Source organism: Panthera pardus, unplaced genomic scaffold (genome assembly GCF_024362965.1).
Source record: "Panthera pardus isolate Hobbes unplaced genomic scaffold, ASM2436296v1 HiC_scaffold_1, whole genome shotgun sequence".
Lineage (NCBI taxonomy): Eukaryota > Metazoa > Chordata > Mammalia > Carnivora > Felidae > Panthera > Panthera pardus.
This window is the reverse complement of record NW_026526654.1, coordinates 89,463,785-89,483,569: the sequence shown is the minus strand read 5'-3', so window position 1 is coordinate 89,483,569 and position 19,785 is coordinate 89,463,785. Positions and strand designations below refer to the sequence as shown.

Below are 19,785 nucleotides of genomic sequence, written 5' to 3'. Positions count from 1 at the left end.
ATTTTCCTGGTTTTGCTTCAATGTGTCAGGCTATTAACGAGAATCATTAGGGGATCCTTTTCTATAAAACCATTAAATTGTAAGTTTCTAAGTTCTAGGCTCTCTTTTCTTGTCCCTCCACATGCTCCTCCCCAGTAACAACCTCACCCACTCCCAGGCTTCAAATCCATCAATTTTGGGAGGCTGTGAATACCACATGTATACCTCCAGATGGAATCTCTTCTCTGAGCTTTATGTCTATATATACACTTGCCCACTCAAACACCTCTATTTGCACATTTTACAGATATCTGAAACTCAACATGTTCATGTTCAAAATTAATTTCCTTTCTCAAATTTGCTTCTCCCCTAGTGTTCTCCACATTAATAAGTGGCACTGGCTTTTCCCCTGTTGCTTATGCCGAACATAAGATTCATGCTTGTTGTTCTCATTCACCCCTGCCTCTATATGTGATTCATTACAAGCCCGGGCAATTTATTCAATAAATATTATCGACGGCCAACTACTTTCAGGCACTTCCCTGGGCACTAGGGTATAGTCTACAACAAAAAAGACAAAATCTCTGTCCTCGAGCTTTGAGATATACAAGCTATGTGACCCTAACATTTTGTCTGGCAATATAGATGTACGTGCAATAAGAAGGAGCTGCATTACAATATTTAAAATGAACGGGATGATTGACCACTCTCTGGGTAAGTAACTGTATCATGCTTAAAGAGCAGCCAAATATAAAGGAACTTGAATTTGTTTCCAATAGGTTTTGTGTGTGTGTGTGTGTGTGTGTGTGTGTGTGTGTGTGTGGGAAGGCTAGAAATTTATAGCCTGGAGACCTAAAGAGATAACAAAAATTGTCTTATATACGACAACTTGAGCGAAGGGTTATACAGTGTTCACTAATTAATTCAACAAATATATAATAAACATATGCTTTAAGCTAAACATTGTAGCTCGATGAAAAATTGTGTAAGAGTTTACCCTCTTGCCAGGCTAACAAGCTAACACAGCTTCCTAAGTGCTGGCAGAAAGTACTGGGATCAGAGACAGAGGACTTTGATTATTCACAGCACAGCAAGCAGCCTGAGCTTCGTACCCCTTCAGTTCTCCTTGCCTCCCAAGTCCCGTGATGGTAGTCCAGGCGGGTGCTGCACATGCGATGGGTTTGTATCACTGCTGAGGAAGCCTGAGCTTAGGAAACTTCAGTCTTTCATCATGGACTTCAGGCCAAAGTGTCCAGGCTTTGCCTCAGAGGGCGACATTAAATCTTTGATATACTTGACAGCAACAAATCTGACTTTGGCATTGGAGGGAGACGGTCATCTCATTCTTCCAAAGCTGTTTCCTTTACAAATATCCTTGAAGAAATAGTTCTATTGGTCAGAGTGCTCCACAGAAAGAGAACCCAAAGAATGCATATATAAAGACTTATTTTAAGGAATTGACTACTGTAATCGTGGGACTGACAAGTCCAAAATCTGCGGGGCAGGCCAAAACGCTGCAGACCTAGGGAAGAGATGATGTGGCAGCTGGGGTCTGAAGGCATTCCAGAGGCAGAATTCCCTCCTCCTCCAGGGACCTCAGTCTTCTCTTGAGTCTGTCAACGGATTAGGTGAGGCCCACCTGCATTTCGGAGGGTAATCTGCTGTACCCAAAGTCTAGTACATCTTAAAAAATCCTCACTGCAACACCTCCACTGCTGTTTGACAAAAAAAACTAGGTACTACGGACTAGTCCAGTTGACTCATTAAATTAACCGCCACAGTAGTCCAGAGATGATCATTAAAAAATTGTCTCCCAACGTATACTTAATGTTTGAAATTCATTAATTACAGTGTCTACATTTCCCCTGCATGATCCCCATTAATCTTCAAAATTTAAAACTAATGATATTAAACAATTATGAATTTCTCAGGCATACTGTGCCTTTATTAAATTTTACTACGAACCTGGTTCCAGGTAGTTGGGACACAGAGTTTCAGTTCCTACCCTTTAAGGCACTCATCAGACAAGAGTACATTAAGAGCTTGGATAAGGTGTGCACAGCATGCTGTGGGAACACCTAGTGCAGACATTAGGAAGGAGAAAAGGAAGGAGCCGAGGCCTCGAAGACAGGCATCTCATCTGAGTCACTGCACAGGGTGACCAAAGGGAGCCCATGATGACACGGAACACTGGCTTCCAAGCTCACAAGATCTGCGTGGTGGCTCCAGCAGATATTTTATAATAACCTCGTCTCATCCCTGGGTAATCCTTCCGGCTGATTTCATCAGGATTTACAGACTGTGGATTTCTTTCCTCCCAAGTACTCCAAGCAGAGGCGGCGCAACGGAGCCCCCTCCTACCCCTTCCACGCTCGCCGCCCGCGCCTCTAACCGCGTCCGGCCCCCGGCCGGCCACGCCCCCTTCCGCCCCCGCCCCTCCTCGCTCCTCTCCGGTTCCGCCCCCTCCTCCTCCTCCCCCGCCCTGGCGCGGAGGACTGTGGGAGCCGCTTCCTTGGATTCCGCGCGTGGCAACGACTTGGCGCCGCGCTCTGGCCTACGCGGGCTCTTAGGTTGTCGAGAAAGCCGCGTCGTCCCCGCTAGACTCGCGGCCGCCCCGCTCCCCCTCACCGCGAGGTAGGAGAAGGGCCTCGGGACTGAGAGCGCCAGGGGCCGGCGCGGGCGGCGAGGCGCGGGGCCCGCGGCGGGCGGGCGGCCGTCCTGGGGCCGGCCCCTCGCGGCACGCCCCCGCGCGGGTCATCGCGCGCGGCGCGGGGAGGGGGCTTCGTTGGCGGAGGGGCTCTGCCCCGCCCACCGGCTCTTCCTCCGGTCCCGGCCCCTCCGGGCCTTTGCAGGCCCCGCAGAAACGCGGCCGTGGGTTCGCGGACGTGGATTCCCGTGGCGGGCGAGTTTGTGTTGCCCCCCCTTAGCGGGGCGGGATGGCTGTCCCGAACCGCAGTCCCACGGCAGCCGGCAGATTCGAACCCAGATTCGACCTGGCCACCAGCTGTTGAATTTCATAGCGGATGACACCGCGAACGTTCCTGTGTGTGTGTGTGTGTGTGTGTGTGTGCGTGTCTTGTGTAAAGCTTTTGAGATTTTCTCATGCAAGGTTTAATTCGTGAAATAATAACACACCAGAAGGCGTAAACCTATACTCAGTCGCACAAAGATGAAACAGAATTCCAGAGACTTGAAGGATTGTTTTTCCAAGATTCTTTCTAGAGCTAAAATTCCACTCTTCCTTTTACCGGGTGGATTTTCTGGTTGTGAGCTTTTGCGGAACTACAGCAGGCATCTTGGATGTAGACTGTCCGGCATAGTCAATAGAAGAGCATCATAAAAAAAATAACTTCAGCATTAAAAAAAAAAAAAAAAAAGGTGTTACTGGCCTTTAATGTGTGCCCAGATTGTTTCAACACGAATAGCTTGTTGCGTGTGTACACTGCTTTTGAAAACCCTAAATTGTATTTGTTCTGCCACCCCCAGCTATCACCTATGGGTGCTTCACTTTCCTGGCCTCACTTTCTACATCTTCACAATTAATTTGCTCACTCGAGGTCTGTTCAGCAAAAGTCTCAGATGTAAACTAATTCCGGTGTGGTTGCAACCCGGCAAGAAGGATACCTGCTTCTGAAAGTTGCTTGTTTTCATGACATGCATGTAAGCGGAACTGACCTAAATAGGGCTCATAATCAGCCCTCCTTTGGCGTAGTAGTCCTCAGACCTGCGTCATCAGCAACACTTGGGAACTTGCTGGAAATGCACATCGCCAGGGATAAAGGCCGTGGTGAGGACTCCCACCCAGGGCTTAAGGAATCTCAAACTCTGCTGGTGGGGGAGTAACAATGTGTATTTTAACAAGCCCCTAGGTTTGTCATGCATGCTAAAGTTGGAGAACCACTGGTTTAGCATTATCTAGTTAAAATGTTTTCTATATCTTATACCAGTGACTTCTATTTAAAAATTTTTTTAAGTGTGTTTGTTTTCTTTTTTTTTTTAACTTTATTTATTTTGAAAGAGAGAGAGAGTGGGGGCGGGGCAGAGAGAGAGAGGGAGAGGAAGAATCCACACTGTCACTGTCGGCGCTGAACCCCGAGATAATGATTTGAGTGGAAATCAAGAGTTGGAAACTTAACCAACTGAGCCACCCACGCACCCCTATTTTTAAAACTTTTATTTACTGAAGTATAGTCAACATGCGTATTATATTAAAAAATTTTTTTTAATGTTTGTTTTTGAGACAAAGGGAGAGAGAGCACACATAAGCGGGGGAGGGGCAGAGAGAGAGAGAGAGAGAGAGAGAGAGAGAGAATCTGAAGCAGGCTCCAGGCTCTGAGCTGTCAGCACAGAGCCCCATGCGGGACTCGAAATCACAGACTGTGCAAGATCATGACCTGGGCTGAAATCCGACGCCCAGCCAGCTGAGCCACCCAGGCACCCCATGACACTTTGATTTGAAATTTACATGCATTGCAGAATGATCACCACAATCTAATTACCATCTGTCACCAGAGTTACTACAATATTATGACTATGGTCTGTATGCTGTAATTTACATCCCTATGACTTATTTATTTTAGAACTGGGAATTTGTATACCAGTGACTTTTAATACCTTTGATGGTATTTGGAATAAACGTTTCTATCTGATATTTTTTCTCCCATAGTAGTGAATTTTCATCTTTAAAAAGTAATGAAAAATTAACTCAAGACCTAAATGTAGGAGTTAAACCATAAAATTGTTAAAACAAGTGTAAAGCTTCTTAACCTGGGGTTAGGCAGTGGTTTTTTCAGATGAGACACTGAAAGCACGAGCAACCGAAGAGAAAATGGATAAGTTATACATCATCAAAATTCAAAGGACACTTCAAAGGGTGGTATCAAGAAAATGAAAGATAAAATATTTGCAAATCATAAATCTGATAAGGGCTAGTATCCAGAATATATAGCTTTAATAACATAGATAAGACAACCCAATTTTTAAAAATGGGCAACGCATCTGAGAAGACATTTCTCCAAAGAGGTATACAATTGTCAATAAGCATATGAACTGATGCTCAACATCATTAGTCATCAAGGAAACGAAAATCAAAACCATAGAGATACCATTTCATACTCATTAGAATGGCCATGGGGACATTAGCAAGTGTTAGCTAGGACATGGAGAAATCGAAACCTTCATACATTGCTGGCAGAGTGTGAAATGTGCAGCCACTTTGGAAGAGTCTAGCAGCTCCTCCAAGAGTTAAACCAGAGTTGCCATATGACTCAATGCCATTCCTAGGTATACACTCGATATCGATAGAATTGAAAATTTATGTTCGCACTAAACGTACACACATGTTCATAGCAGCATTATTTATAATAAAGTGAAACAATCCAGCTGTCCATTAACTAATAGATAAAATATTGTATATGCATACAATGGCATGTTATTCAGCCATAAAAAGGAATGAAGTACTGATGCATGCTACAACACGGATAAACCTTGAAAACATGCTAAGTGAAAGAAGCCAGTCAAAAGGCTACATGTTGGATGATTCCATTTGACTGATGAAAAAGATTTGATTGATGATTCCATATGAAATGTCCAGAATTGGCAAATCCGTAGAGACAGAGTAGATTAGTGACATAGGCTAAGTGGGAGGAGGGAGGAATGGAGAGTGGCTGCTAAAAGGGTCCCACATTTCTTAATGGGGTGTTGAAAATGTTCTGGAAGTAGATAGTGGTGGTAGTTGCATACTAAAAAAACACTGAATTGTACACCTTAAAGTAAGTTTTATAGTATGTGAATTATAAAAAATCGATAATTTTATATTTCACAGAAAAATATTTTTTTTAAGTTTGAGAGAAAGTTCACGTGCATGTGCGTGAACAGGGGAGAAGCAGAGAGAGAGAGGGACAGAGAGAATCCCAAGCAGGCTCCGCGTTGTCTTAACGGAGCCCTACCCAGGGCTGGAACTCACCGTGACATTGTGACCTGAGCCAAAATCAAGAGTTGGACACTTAACTGACAGCCACCCAGGCACCCCCACATAAAAATAATTTTTAAAAGGTTACAAGTAGCCATGTATGTTTGGCCTTATACTGAGCAATAAGCTTAAGCCGAAATTTTTGTGGGAATTTACTGGCACACTTAAAATTGTACCAACTTAAAAAAAGCACGTATTTGGTTTTTCTTTTTTGTGTGTGTTTTTTTAATTTAAGAGAGAGAGACAGCATGTGTGCCTGCACGTGGGGGAAAGGGACAGAGAGAGAGAGAGAGAGAGAGAGAGAGAGAGAATCTTAAGCAAGCTCCATGCTAGCATGGACAGGGGGCTTGATCCCACAACCCTGGGATCACGAAATCAAGAGTCGGATGCTCAACCAACTGAGCCACCCAAGAGCCCCTAAAAATATGTATTTCAAGGTAAAGTAATTCAATATTACATTTCTTGGGTACCTAGCCTGACCCCTCCCCTAAATTGACTAAAAGATTACTCAGTTTGAATGATTCTTTGTCTGAGAATTCTTCCCAAATTCTCTAGTAATCACTGCATTTACAGTATATGTATACAGTAATTAAATTTCCCGCTTCTATTTTACTTTGACATCTGTTTTATTGTGTCTTGCATTTTTCTCAATATTTTATGAAAATTTTCAAATGTACAGTAAAGCTTAAAAAATTTTACAGTGAACATCATACCTGCTACATAGATTCTACCATTAACATTTTCATGTACTTGCTTTATCATATATCTTTCATTTATCCATGTTATTTTTATTTATTTATTTCGAGAAAGTGCACACACGTGTGTGCGTGAGCACAGGTGGGGCAGAGGAAGAGGGAGAGAGAATCTTAAGATTCTCTGTTATTTTTATGCATATCAAACTGAATTACAGATATTAAGCTTTCCCTTAAATACTTAGGTATGCATATTATAGTTTGATATTTATTTACAGTTTTTTCTTTCAAGAAAAAACGTATAATGAAAGGAAAAAAGTATGCATTTGTTGACTTTTTACAAGTGTGCTTACCAGTCTGACCCAAACTATTGTCAAGATATAGAATATTTATCACCCTAGAAAATTAAAAAAAAAATTTAATGTTTGTTTATTTTTGGGAGAGAGAGCAAGTGAGAGAGCAAGCCGGGGAAGGGCAGAGAGAGAGAGAGAGAGAGAGAGAGAGAAAGAGAGACAGAATGGCTCCAGGGAGAGAGAGAGAAAGAGAGACAGAATGGCTCCAGGCTCTGAGCTGTCAGCACACAGCCAATGTGGGGCTCGAACCCACAAATCGTGAGATCATGACCTGAGCCAAAGTCAGACACTTAACTGACTTGAGCCACCCCCAGGCGCCCTACCCTAGAAAATTCTATAATCTGCCCTTTTCCATTCAAACTCTAGTCTCCCACGCCTAAACAGCAACCACCCTTCTGATTGTTTTCTACAATAGTTTAGTCTCTTCTAGAATTTTAAATCAACAAAACAGTATATAAGGTTCAGTTTTGTGAGGCTTCTTTCACTTAATTGAGATTCTTCCATTTTATGTATGTCATCGGTGCATTTTTTTTTTCTGAATAATACTTTGTTGCATAAATATGCTTATCCATTCTGTTGATGGGCATCTGGTCTGTTTCTAGTTTTTGGCTATTATGAATAAACCTCCTGTGAACATTCTTATATAAATATATCTGTAGACCCATGTATTCACTTCTCAGGTAAGTACTTGGGAGTGGAATTGCTGGTTCGTAAGAAATATATGTTAATTTTATGAAAGTGCCAGTCTTTTTTTTCCAAAATTGTACTATATTACCCTCCCCAACAACAGTGTCGGACTCTGGATCACTCCACATCATTGCCGACCTTTTGCGTTGTTGGTTTTTTAAATTGAGCCGTTCTGGTAAGTGTGTGGTGGTTTCTGCCTTGCTCTGCACTTGACTCTTACGTCCCCTGTTCTGCACTTGATGCTAAGCTCTTTGACAGTCAGGCAACTAACTCGTACCTGTGTCTAGTGCCTTCCAATGCAACAGGTGTGGAATAAATGTAAAATGAGAGCAATGAACGAGTGTTTTGACACCTAGTTTTGAGAATTTGACGTGAAAAAAATTAAGTCATAAAAATATGTAGCAATAAACTTGACCAGAAAGGTGGTTAAGTGGTTCTACTTTATTTCAATTAAGGATTATTTTATATACCAAGAACATATTTGCACTGCCAGTTTTTCATAGGTACAGATGATGCAAAATGTACACCTGGCCCCAGAGACAGATGAAGATGATCTTTATTCTGGTTATAATGACTACAATCCAACCTATGACACTGAGGTAAGAAAATAAAAATAAAAATAAATCTAGTTTTTATGTTGGTCTTTGCTAACCAGCTGGTTCATGAAAACTTTGGATTTGAGGGTTCTGCTTTATTATCTTTAAATTAAGTAAACTGATTAAAAGCCTGGAAAAGTGCTACTTCTGAAGTCTGTACTAACTTCCACTAATAATACTAATTGCAGCAAAAGGGAAAATCATGAGAAAGGTTATAGAAACAAATTAGGGTCGATTATAGACTTGTATTTTCCAGCACTAGCTATCTGAATGTGTAAGTAAAAAGACTTAAATCACTTGAGGTACCTAAAATCAGTTGTTTTTTTTAATTTCCTAAATTTGAAATGTCATGTAGTGATTTTTTTCTTTTAATTAAAATATACAAATATTTTATAGAAAACTTAGGAAATAGAATCACAGAAACTATTACCACCCAGAGGTAAACATTAACTAGCTTATAATGCTTATGTCACCAAACATTTCCCTATGCAAATATATGTGTATCTCTATTTTTGGATAAAATGGTATCATACTGTGTGTACTGTTTTGTAACCTGCTTTTTGTCTTTTATAAATATTCCTTTATGTCAACAAATCTATATCTACTTAATATTTAGTGGGATAGTAAACTAAAAGATGAAATTGTTAAGACAAATAGTTGAATTAAAAAAACTTGAATATTTTATTTTTATTTATTTATTTTTTAAGATTTTTCTCTTAAATTTATTTATTTATTTTGAGAGAGAGAGAAAGCATATGCCGAGGTGGAACAGAGTGAGGGAGAGAAAGAGAATCCCAAGCAGGCTCTGCACTGTGAGTGCAGAGCCCAAAGCAGGGCTCGAATTCACAAACCGTGAGATCATGACCTGAGCTGAAATCAAGAGTTGGCCACTTAACTGACTGAGCCACCCAGGTGCCCCAATACTTGAATATTTTAAATCTGTTTATATCATTGTGAGACTTTGAGTTTCCAAACTGTAAAACAAAACCTTTTTATAAAGTTACCTTGAATTAGTGTGTGAAAAGAGTGAGGATGAACGATATGATTGTTAATTTATTTGCTAGTATATAATAATCAAATATTAGCATTTATAGGACTTTATATGAATTTAGGAAAATCTTATATTCTAGAGTTTTTTATATAGCTTTTAGTCATTTTTCAATTGTTTTTTCCTCTGGAGAAAAATGGTAGTCTGTGAATGTAAGACCTGGAAAGAAAATAGAAACCATTCACTTACTCTATACGAAATAAAGATCTAGGCGATGTGATCATTTAACAGAAAATTTGAAAACTACAGAAGACTGGGGAAAAATGATGTAAATCCCGTCACTCAAAGATCACCTATATTAAGTATATCTATCACCTGACATTGTGGTGTATTCCCCGTCTTCAAATATACACAAGTGTTTCCCTCCCTGTGTGTACTGTGTATACACACAGGTATGATTATATAGACTCCTTTTTAAAAATTTGTATTAAAACATAGATGTTCTCCTGGGTTTGTACAGATTTTGAAAACTACTGAACTCTCCCCCTTTTTCCCAGTTATAAAGGTTATAAGTATATAAAATCTACATGTTCAGTGTTGAAAACTAAATTACCCAGAATCCCGTCACTCTGAAATAACTATTGTTAACATTTTGTTGCTTTGTCTTTCTTTTATGCATATATTTACAGTTTTATTTTAACATGTTTGGAATGGAACTAGGATTTACTTTTCTGTTTGCTTTTTTACATCCAACTACATTACAAGTAATGTCTCATGATACTAAAGATTTAAATACAGTTGACCCTTGAATTGACCCACCTCCCTCCCCCCATGTAGTCAAAAATCTACATACAACTTTTAACTCCCCCCAAACTTAACTGCTAATAGCCCACTGTTAACCAGAAGCCTTACCAATAAAAAGTCAATTAGCACATATTTTGTATGTTATATATGTCATACACTGTATTGTTACAATAATATCCTTTTTCTTAATTTTTTTAGCTTATTTAGACTATATGGTTTGCGAGTTTTTTCAAGTTGTCACAAATCTCCAAAGAATTTCCCAATATATTTATTGGAAAAAAAGTCATATATAGGTAGACCAATGGCAGTTCAAACCTGTGTTGTTCAAGGGTTAACTGTATAATTTTAATTGCTACATTTTATTGAATATGTATAGTTGATTAGAACTGATTTCAGATCATAGGATATTTATTTTCAGTTTTCTGTTGTAAATAACAACTATGCAATGAACAATTTTATACATAAACAATTTTCTCTATTTTTAGCAACATTTCCTTGGCTAAAGTCTCAGAAATAGAATTAATAGATAATGAATATGATCACTTTAAAGCACCAGAGAAACTTCCTAACTTCTCAGGTCATCACAGTGTGGCTTCATTATTTAATTGAAAGTGAATATTCAGGGGCACCTGGGTGGCTCAGTCGGTTGAGCGTCCGACTTCGGCTCAGGTCATGATCTCGTGGTTTATGGGTTCGAGCCCCCGCATCAGGCTCTGTGCTGACAGCTCAGAGCCTGGAGCCTGCTTCCGATTCTGTGTCTCCCTCTCTCTCTCTCTCTGCCCCTCCCCCGTTCATGCTCTCTCTCTCTCTCTCTCTCTCTCTCTCTGTCAAAAATAAACAAACATTAAAAAAAAAAAAAGTGAATATTCAGAATGTCAGACACAAAAATAAATTAAATAGTAAGATAAAAATGACATTTGCTTTACCCATGATTTTCTTATATCTTAATTGGACTAATAACAAGCTTAATATATAAATGAATTAATTGAAATAATTGTTCAGATGTTCATAGATTATGGAAATTGCTAGTAAAATCATGAACAAAGAAAAATTACAAAAGTTGTGGTAGTTTGGTATTTGTAGTCGGAGAGTTTGTTGACAATTTTAGTTTGTCAGTTAGAATTCATTGAATTGATTAATCAAATTTTACTAATTGTATAGGAATATTAGAAGACTTCCTTTTCCTAAAGGATCCACCAGAATAGTATAATTAATGATGCTGAGGGTTACCTTTGGCTTTATACTTCATATGAAAGTTGCCTAGTTTCCATGGCCAACTGAGAATTGTGTACTTATTAATTTTATGTAATTGATGTGGAAGGTTATAAAGATTATTTAAGGTAAAAATTAAAGAAGGTTTAGACATAATAAAATCATGTTTGAAGTGCATCACATTAACATCTGGTTATATAAACATTTTACTTTAATTGTTTGCAGAGTTTTTAGAAGTTAATCAGTAGTGATTGTTTTTTGATTTATTGTATTTTTTTTTGATCATCAGCAAGTATATTTTTGTGGGACATAGACTGAAATAAATCAGAGGCAAGTCTGACAATTGCCCATAAGATGTATGGGAAGGCTTACAGCCAGATTTTGTGTTGGTGAAGGAATAGGAGATAAAGGCTGGTTAGAAGGTTGGTAGTTGCTAAGATTGGGTGCTTGTGAGAGAGTCAAAAAATGACCTTTGTCCTGGAAACCCAGGAACATTTGTATCTTGCTCTTGACTAATATTACCTTCCTCACGTTTCCCGATGAAGAATAGAAGTATAGGCCGGAATCAGCAAAGCACAGTGACATTTCATCTCAGCTAAGGCTTTGGTTCCAAATGGCACAGCAGGTTGGACCCCATGGAGCTTTTCCACGGGGAAGCTTTTCTTAGCTCCAGTCTGAATTCCAGACTTCACTCCTCCAGTGAAATGAAATGTCCTGCGGTGTTTTCACCTGGGGCTGGTAGCCGTGGTCCCAGCATATGGAAGGATAGAAGGGAGGGAGAGAGGACAGAGAGGAAGGGAGAGGAAGAGTTGCAGTTCTCAATTCTTACTGTTCCAGGTACTTGGAAGAAAGGAACAGAAGAGAGGCCATATCCTTGTGTACTTGATCTTTTCACCAGGCATAATGATACCATACATTTAAACAGTGGCCAGTAAAATACCCTTAAAGTCGACTGACATTACCAAGTAGTCCCCTTCCTAGAAAAGGAAGGAGCCTTATATTTTGGGTAGTGTTATGAGGGAGCTTTGAGGACAGGAGTCCTTGAGCCACTACCTGGATGTCAGCAGATGGGGTAAGTTGAATCATAGAGGATCATGAATACCAAACAGAAGACATGAAACTTATTATTGTTTTCAATTCTCACTTCACGTTGAATGTTAAATTTGCCTTTTCACTTTAGGAATTAGAGAACGACACAGCTTTTCAGGAAGCCGTGAGAACTAGTCATGGCAGAAGACCTCCAGTAAGTGCACGTTTTTTGTTGTGGTAAAAAATACATGACATAAACTTAGCCATCGTAACCATTTTTATTTATTTTATCTTATTTTTAAATTCCAGGTAGTTAACAGTGTTATATTAGTTTCAGACATACAATATAGTGAATCAACAATTCCGTACATCACCTGGTGCTCATCACAGCAAGCGTACTCCTTAATCCCCGTCACCTTTGATCCCATCCCCTTACCTCCCCTCCCGCCCTCCCCCCTCCCTGGTCACCATCAGTTTGTTCTCTATAGCTAAGAGACTGTTTCTTGAGTTTTCTCTTTTTTTCCCTTTGCTCTTTTATTTCTTCAGTTCCACATATGAGTGAAATCATACGGTATTTGTCTTTCTCTGACTGACTTATTTCGGGTAGCATTTTATTCTCTAGCTCCATCCACGTCTTTGCAAATAGAAAGATTTCATTTCATTCCTTTGCAAATAGAAAGATTTCATTCCAGTATTCTATTATATACATATAAATATACATATGTATACATATATGTATGTATACATACACACACACACACACACACACCCACACACACTACATCTTTCATCCATTCATCAGTTGATGGATACTTGGGCTGCTTCTGTAATTTGGCTATTGTAAATGATGCTACTATAAACAAAGGAGTGCGTGTATCCCTTTGAATTAGTGTTTTTGTATCCTTTGGGTAAATACGCAGTAGTGCCATTGCTGGATCATAGAGTGGTTCTATTTTTAACTTTCTGAGGAACCTCCATACTGTTTTCCACAGTGATTTTACCAGTTTGCCTTCCCACCAACAATGCAAGAGAGTTCCTTTTTCTGCACATCTTTGCCCACATCTGTTGTTTCTTGCGTTGGTGATTTGAGCCATTCTGACAGGTGTGAGGTGATAGCTCATTGTAGTTTTGATTTGCATTTCCCTGATGGTAAGTGATGATGAGCATCTTTTCATGTGTCTGTTGGCCATCTGGATGTCTTTTTTGTAAAAATGTCTATTCATATCTTCTGCCTATTTTTTAACTGGATTGTTTGTTGTATGGTGTTGAGTTTTATAAGTTCTTTACATATTTTGGATACTAATCCTTTATTTGATAAAACATTTGCAAATATTTTCTCCCATTCCATAGGTTGCCTTTAATTTTTTAGATTGTTTTCTTTGCTATGCAGAAGCTTTTTTTAAAAAATGTTTATTTATTTTTGAGAGAGAGAGCAGGGGAGTGGCAGAGAGAGAGAGTGTCCCAACCAGACTCTGCACTGAGAGTGAAGAGCCTGATGTGGGGCTTGAACTCACGAACTGCGAGATCATGCCCTGAGCTGAAGTCAGAGGCTCAACCAGCTGAGCCACCCGGGCACCCTGCTGAAGCTTTTTATTTTGATGAAGTCCCAACAGTTTATTTTTGCTTTAATTTCCCTTGCCTCAGGAGACCTATCTAGAAAAAAAGTTGCTATGGCTGATGCCAGAGAAAATAACTGCCTATGTTTTCTTCAAGGACTTTTAGGGTTTCCGGTCTCAACATTTAGGTCCTTAATCCATTTTGAGTTTATGTTTGTGTATGGTGAAAGAGGATGTTCCAGTTTCATTCTTTTGCATGTGGCCGTCCAGTTTTCCCAACACCGTTTGTTGAACAGACAGTCTTTTTCCCATTGGCTATTCTTTCCTGCTCTGCTGAAGATGAATTGATCATATAGTTGTGAGCTCATTTCTGGGTTTTCTATTCTGTTCCACTGATCTATGTGTATATTTTTGTGCCAGTACCATACTGTTTTGATTACAGCAGCATTATAATATAACTTAATGTCTAGAATTGTGGTGCATCCAGCTTTCCTTTTCTTTTTCAGGATTACTTTGACTGTTTGGAGTCTTTGGTACTTGCATACAAATTTTAGGATTGTTTGGTTTAGTTCTATGAAAAATGCTCTTGGTATTTTGATAGGGTTTGCATTAAATGTGTAGATTACTTTGGGTCATATAGACATTTCAACAATATTTATGCTTCCAAGCCATGAGCATGGAATGTCTTTCCATTTCTTTGTGTCGTCTTCAGTTTCTTTCCTCAGTGTTTTATAGTTTTTAGAGTACAGGTCTTTCACCACTTTGGTTAGGTTTATTCCTAGGCATCTTATTATTTTTGATGTAATTGTAAATGGGATTAGTTCCTTAATTTGTCTTTCTGATGTTTCATAATGGGTAGTTAGAAACAACACATTTTTGTATGTTGATTTTGTGGCCTGTGACTTTACTGATTTGTTTATCAGTTCTAGCAGTTTTTTTGGTGGTCTTTTGGGTTTTGTACACAGAGTATCATGTCATCTGCAGATAGTAAAAGTTTTACTTCTTCTTTGCTGATTTGGACACCTTGTATTTCTGTCTCTTCTCCGTTTGCTGTGGCTAGGATTTCCAGTACTATGTTAAATAGAAGTGGTGAGAGTGGACATCCCTGTCTTATTCCTACTGTAGAGGAAAAGCTCTCAGTTTTCCCGCATTTAGGATGATGTTAGCTGTGGGTTTTTCATATGTGGCCTTTATTACATTGAGGTTTGTTGCCTCTAAACCTACTTTGTTGAGGGCTTTTATCATGAATGGATGTTGTACTCTGTCAAATTCTTTTTCTGCATCTATTGAAATGATCATGTGGTCTTTATACTTTCTCTTATTAATGTGATGTATCATGCTGACTGACTTGCAAATATTGGACCACTCTTGCAACTCGGGAATAAATCCCACTTGATTGTTGTGGATGGTTATTTTAAATGTGTTATTGGATTGCTTCTCGGCCTTTTGGCTAAGATCAAGTGTAGTTTAAATGTATTATTGGATTCAGTTTGCTACTATTTTGTTGAGTACTTTTGCATTTATGTTCATCAGAGATATTGGCCTGTAGTTCTCTCTTTTAGTGTTGCCTTTATCTGCTTTTAGAATCAGGATAATGCTGACCTCATAGAATGAATTTGGAAGTTTATCCTTCTGGTTCTATTTTTTGGAATAGTTTGTGTTTTAAATATATGGTAGATTTTGCGTGTGAAGCCACTTAGTCCTGGAGTTCTGTTTGTTGGGAGTTTTTTCTTGGCTGGTTATTGGTCTATTCAAATTTTCTATTTCTGACTGTTTTCAGTTTTGGTAACTTACATGTTCCTAGGAATTTCTTTTAGATTGTCCAATTTATTGACATACATCTTTTCATAATATTCTCTTATAATTGTATTTCTGTGGTGTTGGTTGTTATTTCTCCTCTCTCATTTGTGATTTTATTGATTTGAGTCCTTTCTCTTTTTTTCTTTATAAGCCTGCTATGGTTTCATTGATCTGATCTATTGTTTTTTTAGTATCTGTATCATTTATTTCCGTTCTAATCTTTATTATTGCTTCCTTCTGCTGGTTTATTCTTTATTGTACTTTTCCTAGCTCCTTTAGGTGTAAGGTTAGGTTGTTTATTTGAGATTTTTCTTGCTTCTGCTTTTGAGAAAGAAAGTTCTTTTTGAAAAGAACTGCTTTTGCTACACCCCAGAGGTTTTGGACCCTTGTGTTTTCATTTCATTTGTTTCCACGTACTTTTTTATTTCTTCTTTTATGGCCTGGTTGACCCATTCATTGTTTATATAGCCTCCATGTATTTATGGTCTTTCCAGATTTTTTCTTGTTGTTGACTTCGAGTTTTGTAGCATTGTGGTCAGAGAAGGTGCATGGAACACTTCACTCTTCTTGAATTGGTTGAGACCTATTTTGTAGCCTAATACATGATCTGTTTTGGAGAATGTTCTGTGTAAACTTGAAAAGAATGTGTACTCTGCTGTTTAGGATGGAATGTTCTGAATATATCTGTTAAATCCATCTGTTCTAGTCAGTCATTCAAAGCCATTGTTTTCTTGTTGATTTTCTGTTTATATAACCTATCCATTTATGTGAAGTCCCTTAATATTATTGTATTATTATTGATGAGTTCCTTTATGTTTGTTATTATTTTATGTATTTGGGTGCCTCCATTTGGGTGCATAAATATTTACAATTGTTGTATCTTCTTTTAGATTGTCCCCTTTATTATTAGATAGCGTCCTTCTTTGTCTCTTGTTATAGTCTTTGTTTTAAAGTCTAGTTTATCTGATATAAGCATTGCTACTCTGGCTTTCTTTTGACATCCATTTGCATGATAGATGTTTCTTCATCACCTCACTTTCAATCTGCAGGTGGCTTTAGGTCTAAAATGAGCCTCTTGTAGGCACCATGTAGATGGGTCTTGTTTTTTTTAATCCATTCTGACACCCTGTGTCTTTTGATTGGAGTGTTTAGTCCATTTACATGCAAAGTAATTCTTGATAGATATGTATGTACTGCCATTTTATTACTTGTTTTGTGATTGTTTCTGAAGATTTTCTCTGATCATTTATCTTTCTCTCTTTCATGGCTTACTGGTTTTCTTTAGTGATATATTGGGATTTCTTTCTCTTATTTCTTTTCATTAGGTTTGTACATAACCTTTTCTGCGTATAGCAGTCTATATTAAGTTGTTGATCATTTGGGTTTGAATCCATTCTTTACCTCTGCCCTTTACACGTTTTAAGTATATGGTTCATATTTTACATCCTTTTATTTTGTGAGTTCTTTGACTGATTTTTTATAGAAATACTCATTTTTACTGCTTTTGTGTTTTCTAATTTCTTTCTGTTGCGTTTTGTTTTTCCTTTCCACTCAAAGAGGTCCCGTTAGTATTTCTTGCAGGGTTGGTTTAGTGGTCATCAGCTTGTTCAGTTTTGTTTGGGAAACTCTTTATCTCTTCTCCTATTCTGAATGATAGCCTTGCTGGATAGAGTATTCTTGGCTGCAGATTTTTCCTGTCCAGCATTTTGACTATATCATGCCACTCCCTTGTGGCTTGGAAAGTGTCTTCTGAAAAATCTCTAGCTAGCCTAATTGGTTTTCCCTTGTAAGTTATTGTCTTGTTTGTGGCCTTTAATATTTTTTCTTTATCACTATGTTTGCCATCTTGATTACAATATGTTTTGGTGTGGGTCTGCTTTTGTCAGTTTTGATGGGGGTTTTCCGTGCCTCTTGGATCTGGATATCTGGTTCCTTCCCCAAATTAGGGAAACTTTCTGCTTTATTTCTTCACATAAATTTTCTGCCCCCTTTTTACTTTCTTCTTCCTATGGGACTCCTTTAATACAAATGTTATGTTTAGTGGAGTCACTGAGCTCCTTAAGTCTATTATTGTTTCGCATCATTCTTTTTTCTCTCTTTTGTTTGGCTTGATTACTTTCTACTACTTGGTCTTCTAGGTCATTAATTTATTTTCTGTGCTTCTTCCAGTCTGCTGTTCCTTCTATCAAACGTGTTTCTCATTTCATTTATTGTACCTTAAAAAAAAAAAATTTTAATGTTTATTTTAGAGAGAGAGACAGAGTGCGAGCGGGGAGAGGGGGCCGGTTGGGGGGGGGGGGTGGGTAGGGACAGAGAGAGAGGGAGACAGAGAATCCGAAGCAGGCTCCAGGCTCTAAGCTGTCAGCACAGAGCCTGATGCGGGGCTCAAACCTGTGAACTGCGAGATCATGACTTGAGCCAAAGTCAGATGCGTAACCGACTGAGCCACCCAGGTGCCCCTCGTTTATTGTACCTTTTAGCTCTGGTGTGTAATTTTTTATCTCATGTTAAGGGTCTCATTCATTTCTTATACCCTTTTCTGAAGCCCAGTTGAGTATCTTTATGATCATTGCTTTAAATTCTCTGTCAAGCATATGACTTATACCTGTTTTGCTTAGATCTCTGGCCATGGCCTTGTTCTGTTCTTTTATTCGAGATGAATTCCTCTGTGTTTTCATTTTGTCTAAGTCTCTGTGCCTGTTTCTGTGTGTTAGGAACGTCAGCTGTGTCTCCTATTCTTGAGGGTAATGACCTCACAAAGAAGAGGTCCTGTAATGCCTTGCTGTGTAGCTTCCCTTGTTCCCCAGACCCGGACACTTCTGGAAGTGTTTCCAGTGTGTGATGTGTGCACTTCTGTTGTGTCCTGGCTGCTTTATCCTTCACACTGGCCATTTACAGAGGCTCTCTTTGCCTGTTGAGGTCAGTTTTTGTCCCTGGCCTGAATGTCGTGAGTTTTAACAAGGCGTGCTCTGCTCTGTTTCTAAAGTGAGACCTGACACTACTACGGCTGGAGTCGAGATTCTGCAAAACTCCCTGGTTGGCTCTAGCCTCCCTTGAAGCTAACTAAGGGCATGTCATTAAATTCTGGCCAGTGGAATTTAGCAAATGTGTCCTGTATGATTTCTAGGAAATGTCCTTAAAGGGGAAAAATGTGTTCTGTCCCTCATCTTCCTTATTGTTGGCTGGAACATGACTGGAACCTGAGCAGTCATCTTGAAAAGCCAGGTATTGAGGATAGCGAAGAAATTATCCAATTCTGTCTTGTTTAAACCACTACTTTTTTGGTTTTCCTATCACTTGCAACCAAACCTAATCTTCAGAATTAATATTGTTCTAGATCTTAAACATTTTCATCCCAAGAAAAAAAATGTTTTGTAACTATGTCTGGTGAGGAATGCTAACCAGACTGATGGTAGTATATACAAATATATATTTTGTCATGTTGCACTCTTGAAACACATATGATGTTATATGTCAATTATACCTCAATTAAAAAGAAAGAATAGAACTAGTAAGGATAAGGGCTGGCATAATGGAAAGAATGCTGGGGTGGGGGTCGGGAGAACAGGGACTTAACCAATTGACCGACTGTTTAAGTTTGGCCAAATTTCTTAATTTTTTGGTGTCACTCATACCCTTATAAAATGGCACTATTGGTCTTTGTCCCTGCTTTAAATTTGAGTGTAAACTAAGGATTAAATGGAATTATAGCTATTAAAAAAACCAAAAAGACAAAAACAAACTCCCTGGTTGGGAGACCAGGGACATCAGGGAGTGTTGACAGGGGTTTGGGCCAGTCTTCTGGGGGGAGGGGTCTGTGGTGATGCATCTTACACAGCCTGACTACGAAATGCAGTTTTATAGGAGTGTGGGGGGCAAGGCTTAGTGTAGGAACGTTAAGTACCAAATGTCTGTGCTGTGCTGGTTCCTACAGGTGGCCCTATGTTTATGCCAACGGGCTAGGGAAGGAAATGGCAACAGCCGGTGTATTTGTTCCCAGAAGAGCCTCTCTGTGAGCACTGTCTCTCTGGAGTACACTCTGAGATGACTGAATAACCTCCCCACTGTGTGCCCCAGGCACCCTTCAGATCACTCTTTCCATGCCTCGTGTCCACAGG

The 19,785-nt window shown here is 39.0% G+C and overlaps 1 protein-coding gene, 1 long non-coding RNA gene and 1 pseudogene across 10 annotated transcripts in view; 2 read left to right on the top strand and 1 right to left on the bottom strand.

Moving 5' to 3' along the window:
* Positions 1 to 868: 868 nt before the first annotated feature.
* LOC109266189 (uncharacterized) lies at positions 869 to 2,372 on the bottom strand. Its single transcript, XR_002079627.2, has 2 exons — positions 1,985 to 2,372; positions 869 to 1,353 (listed from the first exon to the last, which is right to left on the bottom strand). It is a non-coding gene; the product is annotated as an uncharacterized LOC109266189 (long non-coding RNA).
* Positions 2,373 to 2,449: 77 nt separating this feature from the next.
* Positions 2,450 to 19,785, top strand: part of IFT88 (intraflagellar transport 88) — a 130,511-nt gene continuing 113,175 nt past the window's right edge. For 2 of the 9 annotated variants that reach the window (XM_019448015.2, XM_019448014.2), the window contains exons 1-3: positions 2,451 to 2,613; positions 8,186 to 8,281; positions 12,463 to 12,525. In XM_019448015.2, coding sequence (XP_019303560.2) covers positions 8,192 to 8,281; positions 12,463 to 12,525 — 153 coding nt within the window. In that variant the 5' untranslated portion in view covers positions 2,451 to 2,613; positions 8,186 to 8,191. Of the gene's footprint in view, positions 2,614 to 8,185; positions 8,282 to 12,462; positions 12,526 to 19,785 lie in introns of all 9 variants that reach the window. The other 7 variants (XM_019448020.2, XM_019448017.2, XM_019448022.2 and 4 more) reach the window with 4 other exon arrangements.
* LOC128776625 (U2 spliceosomal RNA) lies at positions 15,298 to 15,411 on the top strand (annotated as a pseudogene).